Genomic DNA, 12136 nt, shown 5'->3' with positions numbered 1-12136 from the left:
TCAACAAAAATTTATATTCTTTTATTTTTAGTTTTACATCATATTGATACATATACATGTGCAGAATGTATGTGCATGCTTTAAAATAGTAATTTCTTCATTATTTTCACAGCAAACCCAAGGAACCAATGTTCAGTGCAGGTAGGAACTTTTAAAATTTTTAAGCAGATAGTAATTGTGATTGGATTCCCCCACTAGCCCCCTTTCTTCTGTGGATGCCTAGAAATTGGTGCCTAGAATTGGGAATCTAAACATGACACTTAAAGGCTGCTGTTGATATAGTATTTAAAAGTTGATCAGTTCACTCTAGATTTTATTAATCAAATATATTTATTTCACAGTTGCGATTCTTTGTAAGAAGGCAAGGACAAATAATACCATGTCTTCTTACTCCACGTATGTCTTCTCTTTCAAAACAGTATTAAGGTTTTGGTAATTAAAGCAGTGCCAAGTTCCAGCTATGATCCTATCATGTTAATCATAAAACGGTGCCCTCTAAAGATTGCCCCATTTGTCCCAAAGCCTTGTAACATAATTTGTCAAATTAAAATAAAAACATGGCTGTTAATACAGTTTTGGTAATCTATCTTTAATTTCAAAAGCAATTCAATTTTTTCCAGTTTAGGTATTATCTCTGCTGAAAGATTTTGAAAGTGAAATATTTGGTGTAAGTGAAAGCAGTGTTTGTCCTTGTCATTAGACAGTTAAAATTTTTGAAGAGTGTCAAAAAAAATATGAAGCTGAGTATTGTATATAACAGGGTTTTTGTTCTGAAAAGTCAACAGCAACTAAAATATTTATTTTGGCAAAATAGGGAAGGGAAAAAACCCTGTTGATTTATCAGATGTATTGTATTATTTTTATGCATAGTTCTGTGACAGTAATCATACATTAAGCTGAAAAAGTTGGAGATCTTTTGTTTATTGCATGGATTGATCAGCATCCAACAAAGCTCTTAAGCCATATTTCAAAGTTTAATGTAACTGATTTTGAAGTCAATAATACATGAGATTAAATAAGCACTTAAGTCTCTTGTGACAATATATTCATGGTTCATGTCCCTTCCATGAAAACTGGTGGTTTAGAAAAAGAAAACTTCTGATTTGAAAGGAATATGCTTTCCTTGCATATTTCCTTGCTTCCCTTATACCATGTAAAAAAATGTGTTTATAATATTTTTTCTTCTGCCACTTTTCCCATAGATAGAAGTCAGTAATTTAACAGGTGTGACACTACATTGATGTCCTTCTCACCTAGACAAAATTCTTACTGAAATGCATGTTTTTTCTAAGAAAATTATACTTGGTATTTTACTTAAGTATATGCTTACATAATGGAATTTAAGCCAGTTTTTAATGGCAGAACCAAACAGAGGCCCCTAACTGAGGAAAGAGGTTTGGAAGGTAATTACCCAGTGTATGGCTGAGTGTTTTGTCAAGCCCCAGGTTAGGCTGCAGCAGAATAAGACTGGACAGCTTCTAGAGCAGGTATTTAGAGAGTTATTGTATTCAAACACATCTTTATCTAGCCCTTCTGTCTCTGTCTCTGTAATCACAAGGGAAGCGCCGTGTGACACACTGCAAAGGTAGGCTTCACTTCCAAAACCTCATAGCTCTCGAAGCAAAATGGTTCTGGTGGGATAAAAGACAATATTATATTAGCTCAATATTATACAGCTGTTTTCTAACTTGTACACATTTTGCAACGTTAAAACTTTTCTAGTTCTTTTGAGTGAAACCAAAATGTTATACCATTATTTATACCATTTATACCATTATGTTATACCATTTATTATACGATCTACTGAATTATAACCCTCAGGTGCACTTTAATCTTAATAACGGGTTATAATTTGTATTCCTGTGGACTTATTCCTAAGAATTTGAATTAGAAAAAAGATGTTGAGAGAGCTATATGGCAACATGTGGATGTTCACTGTGTTTGAAATGGCATTCTGCACTTCTGCTGAAATTCGTATAGAATTTGCCCCTTTGTTGGCTGTTTTGCTGTTAACATAACATGATCATAGAAGCCTTTGTTTTTTCTTGCCTTTTCTTATTAAATAGATTGTAGATTTTTCTGAATCTTAAACAGACCTAGGCCTACAACTAATTTCTCATTGCTTTTTGCTTAGTGTCATAAAGCAGTCACGTGATAAACATACCATGTTGGTGTCTAAAGCTTTAGTTAAGTTGTAGTGTAAATATGCACATTTTTGATGCATGTTTATATCTGTGATCTAATCACAGATTTGTCTGCTTTTTAGAAATAGCTATAGCCTAACAGTTCTTCCACTAATCAGCGTCTTTCAGTTTTGCAATAAATGTGAATTTCACAAAGCAAAAAATGTTTGTTCTCAAGGCAAAGTCTATTAGAGAGTCTCTACCTCTGTGTATTCTTTGTACAAATTTATACCTGCAATCAGTGGTGGTCTCCTTTGCAGATCCCACTGGCACTGATGTCCATCTTATTTCATTAACTGCTCATTTATGCAACAACAATATCAAATTTACAAAACCGCAGATGTAAAAGATACATTTGTCTAAAAGTTTCACTGTTGGTCTGTCTTTGTAGTTTGATGATTGTCTGTCTATACATCTATATGTTTACATTTAGAACTCTATTGCCTTATAAACTTACTTAAGAAAAGTATAAAAAAGAGGAGATTGATTGTGTAGATAATGTATTTGGGTTAGGAACAAAAACTAGTAGAGACAAAATATTACCAGAAGTTAAAAATTAGTGCACAATGGGACCTCTATGCCTGACCTAATCAGCCTAAGTTCTTCTTTACAGTTAGGAGAGAGACATACACACATTCTGAAGGCATAATTTATATACTTGTTGTAATACACTTGATATAGTTTACTGGTTAGTATATACTTTCCTAGTCTGGTGTGATTAGGTCAAATGCTCCCACTGTAGATGGTTAAATGCAAGTTTTATGAGTTCTGTAAGCTTCAGGTGAGAAAAGCAGCTTGGTGAATTAAACTTTGGTTCATTCACAGCCTTTGATAAGTACAGCCAGTAGTTGTCATTGCTCAAAATCTATTGACTTCCAGTGCACCAGCATCAGCAGTGTTGGCACGTGTTTGAAGCTCATTAAATAGATGCTGCATGCGCATACAAATAGTGCTGTAATGCTTTGCTATTTAATGCTCTACCCTCTATTTTATTTTCCAATACAGATATATTGGAGTAGATTTTTAAAACAATTCCAATATTCTATCATTTTAACAGACATCTTAAACTTCCAACCTTCTGTCACCATTATTTCATCATTATTATTTCTTCTTTTTAGCATTATGTTTTCTCTTGTTTTCATTTTATGTATGCATTCCATAAATTGAAGCTAGAGAGACTTAGCTGTAACTTTACTGTGACAGGTCAGGTAGATCTCTTTCCCATATGACTTAGTCTAAAGGCAAAATACACATCTAGTTAAGTAATACAGCATTGCTATGATGTTTTTGTTCAATCAATAATTCTTATTAATTTAGTCAGGATTTGTAGCATATGCATATTTCCAATTAAAATAAAGCCTTAGCTTTCAAATTTAAAAAATAGTGGTATATTTGTACTGATACTTAAAAATTCATAGCATAGTTTTAACAGTCCTAAATTGTATAAATTTTTTTTCATTTACATGATTTTTGTTACTTTTGCCCTTCCATTTCCTCTGTGCCCACGATTATTCTGTCTAGTAACTCTACAGATGTCACTGACTCCAAAACTGCTTGATTCGCATGCGAACAAGGCTGAACCCCTTGATCTGCCGATGGAGCAGCAAGAGCCAGCACGTTCTGAATCTGGACAAACTTCATCAGAAGTTCACAGGACACCCACTTTGGCCTTGCCACTTCCCAAAAGTCCTAGTCAGACCTTCATGGCATTTCCCAGATCTCCTAGTTTTATAAGCCCCATGAAGTCCCCAAGTCAGTACTTCCAGATCTGTTATTAATCTCTCCTTCTCTGCCCCAAAAATATTTATTGCCAGTTCAACACATTACTTTTAGTATTTTCTTCTAGAAATGTTTACTTCTGTCAGCAAATTAAGTTTTTGTAGCTTCTCTCCTGTATGTCATTTTCCTTTCTTTTAATGTGCTGTCATTGTTGTCATTCTTTTTTCAATGTTTAGTAATTCTTAAAGCACATATCTTTTCTGCATGTACATCAGCATGATTCCTCTTACTAATTGTTTGTGTTCATTATTTCGAATGTATCTCTAACACTGTATCAAGTGTAAAGCATATCTTTACACTGGGATGCAAAGAATGCGACTGAGTGTTGGAAAATAATTTAGATGCTGATGCTCAACTGTAAATATTGATTAAAAAATAAAATTAATTTTAAGTGGCATTTCTGCGTTAATTGTAATCTTTGATGTATTCCCCTCCATTTTTAATATTTAAAACCCATATTATTGTAACATTTTTTTTAAATTCAATTTCAGACCTTTCTGTTCTATAGTTCATGACATTGTTTAGTTCTAATTCTGCTACTCAGAATATTTAGAGGAAGAAGGGACTTCATATGTTTTTTAAAAATTCTGCTTAGTGATTATGATTTAGGAAAAAAAAACCTGATAAATTTCTAAGTTTGAGATTGCATGTCATTTTAAAATTGTAATGCACCAAACTGTTATGTGGGAAGGGATGGAGGAGCACTGGAATTGTCCCTGATGACTTTTTTGTGTAACATTAAACATTTCTGACCTTTTATAGAGGAAGGATACGTAAAAATGTTTCTTCGTGGACGTCCTGTTACCATGTACATGCCCAAAGAGCAAGTGGAATCTTACAATTTGGAAGCAAAAGTAGAGCTACCAGCCAAGAGGCTTAAACTGGAATGGGTGTATCCTTTCTGTGCTGAAGGACTACTGGAAATCAATCATTCCATAATGATTTGGGTTAAATAAATTTTCAAGCTAAAGTACAGCAGGATTAAGGTCATAGGGTTAATTTAATTGGTGAAGTGACATTCCATTGAAAATAGGTGTTAAATTCTTGAGGCTGCTGTTCTTCATATTGTAAAGTACAGGGTGGCAGCTTAAGAAAGATTTTGCTTAAATGTTGCCTGAAGGTTAAATCTGAAGCATGCTAATTAGCCAAAGATTAAACTAGGCATATCATAAGAATGTAGTGAGCTGGGATTATCAAGTATAATATGCATAAGACAAGCTCAGTTTTTTTTTCTAGTTCTTAGCAGCAATTTATTATTTTTAACTGTTTTTAAAAATGTACACCATTGTCCTTAAGAGGATGATACATTCAACTGGAATAAGCCCTGAATTGAGTAGAGCTGTGCAACTGATACATGCTTAGGCATAAAATTTATAAAATATAATATATAAAATAATATTTGGATTTGTATCTTAAGGGAGCTTAAATACTGAACAACCAGACTTTTCCACTGACTTCTATGAGTGGACATAATTCAGAAATTTAACTTGAAAGAAATCAGTGTTTCATTACATACAAAATTTTCCTATTTCACTTTTAAATATAATGATAGAATATATTCTTTACTAAAACCAAAACATTTCACTTTTATATAATCTTATTATATATAATTGATGATTCAAGATAAAATATAAACACAAGAAGATCTGAGTTTATTTGTAATATCAATTATCTTTAGAGAGATGATGTCTTCATATAGTTTTCTCTTTAAAGAAAAATCTCTTCTGGTTGCAGTAAAAATAGGAAATTACTTCAACTTCATAAAAGAATAGTCTTTTTCAAAATTGTATAAATAGAACTGCATGTGGTTTCAGAATGTTCAGAGAGTTTCCAAAAGTCCCTTTGTATTCACAAGAGATTAATGACAGATTTAGTAACCATTCTTATTATTCCTATTGCAGCTGAGGCTGTATGTTCTATCCTATTCTGCTGGAACTGCATAGATAGTGCATGCATAAATAAGTGAAGATGAGTTAAAAAGACAAAAAACCCATAAAAATAATAAACCAGGTGAGATTACAGTGATAAATGCTGCTTGCAGTATATCATTGTGCAGGTTCTCACCATTTATCACAAGAGAATTGAATGATGTCTTTTGCAGTTGTAAGGGGCTCCTAACTCAGGGGCCTAAGGATGCTAAGGAGGAAGTGTTAGGAAGCTTTGCTGAAACAACAGAACACCCAACCATGAAACAGAGCTGAATGTCATTAGCAGCATGTAGGTGGAACTGATGTCAGTATTTCAGACTATTATAAGAAATTATAATTAGAGTAGGTCATGATTCCAGTCTCATTAGTTTCTCACATAAGCTTATTTAAATGACTGAATATTTGCCAGATGGATTATTATTTTTAGTTTGACTATTCATATGTCCTTCCAGGTGTGTATCAGTATACCCAGCAGAATGCTATCTAAGTTTGTATAGGAATAGAAGAGGTGTGAATTAAGAAAACAATCTAATTAACCCTAGGTGTTTATTCTAAATGGTATTGAGGAGGAGGTAGTTTTTTCTAAAAATACTGTGATAGCTTCTTCTGTTTCAAATTTATTTGCAATTAAATCCAATCATTATATCCATACTTAATACTTACAGCAAAAACTAGGTATATGGAAGGTTTAGAAAGACAATTTAAAAATAATTTTAAAAAAAGATGGAGAAGGTAATGCCCATTTTACAGACTGTAACAAGTGGAAAAGAAACTGTGAGCAGGAGCATGAGATCATTTCAGAAGAAAGAGAAATACAGCAGAAAACCAAGCAATATTGCAGACATTCATTTCAGTTGAGTTAGAGAAGCTGCACTGTTTGATTGGAGGGTAACGGAACTGGAATAGGAAAAAATATCTTTGTGACAGATAAATTAGTCCAGCTGTGGGAGTACAGCCAGAAATGCTCTATAATGTAAGAATGGGGATAGGGAAACAAGATATTGGAGGTGGTGTGGACAAATGGAAAGGAAAACAGAGTATGATGAGAAACAGCAGGAAGAAAATCTAATGTGTACAGATTTCAGGGCATACCAGAACCATAAAGGGTTATTACAGTCACATTAGCAGCTGTCTGGGTAAGCTGAAAAAGATTCACACCTTTGATATATTATCATATATATTAGGACATGAAGAAACAAAAACACTTGAATGATAAAGTGTGAGGAGGGTCTGGAGCAGAGGTGGAAAATCCAAGTGAGAAATCAGCACTAGGGACATCAGGGTGGGAGCAGTGGCCTTCCCAGATCCATTTGAGAGCAACTCACTTGGCAAGCAGGAGGTTTGAAACAAAAACTGCAAGCCAAATGAAAAGAAAAGGTCAAGGTAACACTCCCTGTAGTGCCAGCTCACCAAATCCAAGATGAAGCCACCAAATCCGAGTGTGGGAAACAGTGAGGAGAAGGAGGGATCAACCCCAGGAGTTTGCTTTTGAGAAAAAAGGCTGATAGAAAGAAATTGAGTGTTTGACAACAGCAGTCATGTGAAAGGTTGAATGCAGCATTGTTCCCCACAGGAAGAATAGTAAAGAAAGGATATTTTCCCTAAAGAATGTAATCTTTCCCATTTAATGGCTATTTTTGTGCACTGAGATTTGTTACTTATGCATGTTTGTATTATGTTCTCCACTTTTTTTAGAAGTTCAATTCCTTACACTAACTTCAACTGTTGGTTCACTATAAATTTGATGATTTGTTATTGAACTAGGGAAATATTATGTTGGCTTCAATTCATAATGCTATCTGGCCCTAGAGAGAAAAATAAATTTAAACAAATAAATAATTGTCTAGCAATCTAGAGTAGTGACACCAACCACTGCAGACAGATTCAAATTGATAGTAAATTCTTTGTAATTGAAGATATTGATTGTTTCAATGTAATCACACTTTAATATCTCAAAAAACTTTGGCTGTGGTGTTTCAGTTTATGAGACTAAAAGCTCTATTTCTGAATTCACACTTCATTAATTGGATATGCAGCACTAGTTCTATTGCATTTATAAGAAAAAATCAGCAAGCTGTTTCTTCTAAAGTAGATATTTATATAGGATAACTATTGACCTTATTAATTCAACAATGTTAACATGATTATTTTAGTTTGAGTGGCTTATCATTGACCATCCAGAATAGTGCACAAGTATCTTGTTTAGATCACATAATTGGGGTTTCATTATCTGCCCATATATTTTTCACGGCCAGTTCCTCCATACTGACTCCATTAGAACGCACTTCTGTTTTGCCAAGATTCTGCTAATGCTGTTTCTTTCTGTTTCCATAAAAAAAAAGAAAGCCAAAATAGTTGTAGTCCCTAATGACTCTTCAGAAGAATAAAACTACAAAATTTGGCTGATTTAACATTCAGTCTAAATGAGATTATTATTCCAGTCATTTCATTGAATTAATTTTATATTCATATTGATATGACTACCTTCAGAATCTGGGCCACTGCCTTTTAAATTCTACAAAAATAAATTGGAATGGATGATGTAACCCTTTTACAGTTTTTATCCATTTGACTGGTCATGTCCACATTAATGAAATGAATCAACCCACACACAGGATAATGCAATCAATCCTCGTGTAGTTCAGGGAGATGTGCTGAGTGGCTTATTAATGTTTCTATCAAGTCTAATTTTCTATTTTAATTAGTCAAGCAGTGTAAATAATAAATACACCTGGGAAAAAACTAGCATTGCCTTCATCTGGTATTTAGCAAATTCTAGAGGATGCTAAAGGAATAGTACATCTGCAAATTTCCCTATTCTTTGCTATGCATTTTCTGTAGGATATGCAGGTTTTAAAGTCTGAAGTGCTTCAACTCTCAACTGTAGTAAGGGAAAGAGTTCTGAAAGTTGTCAAGTAATAAAGCTGTACTCAAGCCAAGAGACAGAGACTCTAGGACAGAGACTACAGACTACAAGGACAAAGAATCTTTTTTTTTTTTTTTTTTGTTTGTTTCTTGTTTTTAACATTCTTCATGGGTAGATGATGTTATTCAGCTTGACCAACACTCTAGCTATGGCTATAGGGGCCGGGACTGCCGCAGCAATCTCTATCTCCTGCCGACGGGCGAGACCGTGTACTTCATCGCCTCTGTGGTTGTGCTGTTCAACGTCGAAGAGCAGCTTCAGAGACATTACACTGGTCATAATGATGATGTGAAGTGGTAAGTCATCTAAGAGCAGTTCTTTTTTCCTTCACAAAACAGTAATTGAGATAGAGTCACTCATTTCCCTTACTCTTCTTGTAGGATGATTAAACATTATCTTCTTGTTTAGAATCTTCTCCTTTAGAATCTTCTCCTTGACTTTTTTAAGTAGGGTTGAGTTATTGCCCTTTATCAGGGCTTGGGTGCCTTGTACAGTTCCTTTAGGTTCAACCTAACCAGCAAAATAGTTGTAATTTCACCTGTGGCTCTCCTGGTAGTCCTCAGGTGTGCTGTCCCCATGGTAGATAGCCTGTAAACTAGACCTGGTTTGTTTGCTGCCATGCACACATGCCAGATTGAGCTTCAAAGTGATTTAAGTGTGTTGAAGATCAGAGGATACTAGATACCAGCAAATATCAGAATCATTAAACTGAAATCTAAATAAACATATGGTTTATCTGATGATATCAGTCTATTTGCACAGTGTAGCTGAAAAAGAGCACCTGGATTACCTGATGGGCCCTAATGTACAAAATGAGTTTGATATCCCTTCATTAGATTAGGCATTATGAAACATCCATTGTCCCTCAAAGCCAAAAATAGGCCTGATAACCAAATCTGCTTGAATTATGAGCATGTTTCATAAAATGAATTATTAGTATAATCTGGTTGTTTTACAAGGAGATTTTTATGTTGGACCTGTTCCATCTCATTTCTTTCAAGTTTTCTGTCTCTAGATATTTCAAAGCTATCAGGTTTACTGGAAAGAGGATGTCTTTCTCGTTGTAAGCTAAATGAATTATTGCCACAGTTCATTTTGTAGGGTACTTGGCCTCTAGAATGGCATGCAAAGCAGATGCAGTGAAAAAATAATTCGGAGGATTTTAAAATACAAGAACATAACAATTGTTTTGTCAGTTCTGGTTTTATATTCTTAAAAAGTTTACACGTATGCTGTGTGCTTTATGTGACTAAAACAAGGCTATTTATTACAAGCTCAAGTAATAGCTTGTTGAAATGGATAGTCAATATATTAAAGTTTGGCCTCTTTTCTTTTGTAGCCTGGCTGTTCATCCTGATAGGATCACTATAGCAACAGGTCAAGTTGCAGGGACATCCAAGGATGGGAAAGTAAGTGGATTCTTTACTGATGTATAATTGTTTATATTTCATAAGAGTATGTTATTAAGATACATGCTGTATTCTTTTCCTACTGTAATTGGTCTTATATTTTTGGACTGAACAGAAGCAAAACTCAGTTTGAGAGTTCCTATTGCACACTATCAATTTTCAGTTTCCCAATTTCATTATGAAAACTGGTCAATGGTTTCTGGTTCCATGACTTAGGCTGAAGGTAAATTTGGAGATGGTCTCTGAGAGACATGGAGGGGTAAGGCTGCAAAGGAGACCTGAGAGGGTGGATGGATGTGGAGTTAAGGGGGACATTAAATTGTATAGTATACAACTTCATTTTTGATCACAGCCACCAAAACCAAACTACAAAGAGTGGGTTTGGGTTGTTTGCTGGAAAAAAATAAACTCTTACTCTTGCCATCATCTGGGCAGGAATATTTTTCTCTCTATTGCCACCAGTATTATTGTAAACTTAACCATAAACTGGGACTTTATCTGAACAGAGTGAAATGAACATTGCTCCAAAGAGCTAACAAAAGGGAAAAAGAATGGGAACAAGCACAAGCAGTAAAAGCTATGAGGAAAAAGTTACTCAACAGAGTAACTGTCACAACCAAACTATTGCAAATTTTTAGGCAGACACCAAAGAATTTTGGGAAAAAATATGGATTATCAATATGCTGACTACTTTGTGTGTCATGATTTAACTCCAGTCAGCAATTAAGTACCACACAGCCACTCATCCACCCCCCCACCCCTCAGTGGGATGTGGAGGAGGATTGGAAAAAGGACAAACCCTGTGGTTTGAAATAAGAACAGTTGTTATTATGATTAAATTTTAATTAAATTATAATAACAACAATAAAGACAACAAAAAGACAAATAAGACCCAAGAAATTATGTACATTGCAGTGGCTCATCACTCACTGACTGAAGGCCAGCTCATCCCAGCCCAAATTTGCCTCTCCTGGCCAGCTCCCCAGGTTATGTACTGGCCATGTGTTCTATAGTCTGGAATATCCCTTTGGGCAGTTCAGATCAGCTATCTGGACCATGCTGCCTCCTGGCTTCACATGCTGCTCCTTACTGTCAGAGCATGGGAAACTGAAGAGTCCTTGACTTAGGGTAAGCATGGCTCAGTAACAGCCAAAACATCTGTGTTATCTACATTATTCTTGTCCAAAACACAGCACTAGCTACTCAAAAGAAAATTAACTCTCTCCCAGTCAAAACCAAAACAGTGAAAAAAAACAAAAGAAAAGAAATATGAGTTATGCAATATAGGTTTATATAAAGATAACTTAGCTGAGTAATGTAAACTATTAATTTTTATTATGTGTTGGATCTTTTATTTACTTACCATTGTATTTATGAAATAAAACTTAAAAGTTTGAGGTCTGTGCTTGAGTGGAATGTGATATATAAGTATATGAAAGTCGCTTATATAACAGAGGTACTGTTGTGGCCTTTAGGATTTTTAATATATATTTATTTTTTGTTAAAGAACAATTTATAATTGTCCTACAATTGTATAAGACTGAACTAAATTAACCAAATTACCCTGACTGTGAGCGAGGGGCTCCACCAGCTGCCCGGGGCTGCCCCCTGGTGGCCGTGGGAGGCATCGCGGGGCGCCCGGAGCCAAAGAGAAGGAGGGGAGGGATGGAGGGAGGGGAGGGATGGACGGATGGACGGAGGGGAGGGATGGAGTGAGAGGGGACCCCGGGGCGTTATCTGGGCCCAGGATGTACATCTGGAATTTTATTTACAAAAAGCAGTCTCGTTCTGATTACAGCTGTAAAGAAGAGTTTGAACATAAAGTTATTTTCCCCAGCCATTTTTATCATGTCGAAATGAATTACATTTTAAAAATTCCTGAGTTTCTTTACACACTTTTACCTTTTACGT

General features: G+C 35.0%; 1 protein-coding gene across 7 annotated transcripts in view; it reads left to right on the top strand.

Annotated features, from left to right (window-relative positions):
- EML1 (EMAP like 1) overlaps positions 1-12136 on the top strand; it is a 121199-nt gene that overhangs the window by 90833 nt on the left and 18230 nt on the right. For 4 of the 7 annotated variants that reach the window (XM_021549677.3, XM_021549680.2, XM_077783967.1 and 1 more), the window contains 5 exons: positions 113-141; positions 1559-1585; positions 4725-4854; positions 8963-9112; positions 10156-10225. In XM_021549677.3, the coding sequence (XP_021405352.1) occupies positions 113-141; positions 1559-1585; positions 4725-4854; positions 8963-9112; positions 10156-10225 (406 nt within the window). The remainder of the gene's footprint in view (positions 1-112; positions 142-1558; positions 1586-4724; positions 4855-8962; positions 9113-10155; positions 10226-12136) is intronic. The other 3 variants (XM_021549681.2, XM_021549678.2, XM_021549676.2) reach the window with 1 other exon arrangement.

The sequence above is a fragment of the Lonchura striata genome, chromosome 6, assembly GCF_046129695.1.
Source record: "Lonchura striata isolate bLonStr1 chromosome 6, bLonStr1.mat, whole genome shotgun sequence".
In the NCBI taxonomy this organism is placed as follows: domain Eukaryota; kingdom Metazoa; phylum Chordata; class Aves; order Passeriformes; family Estrildidae; genus Lonchura; species Lonchura striata.
This window is presented reverse-complemented; position numbering and strand designations above follow the sequence as displayed.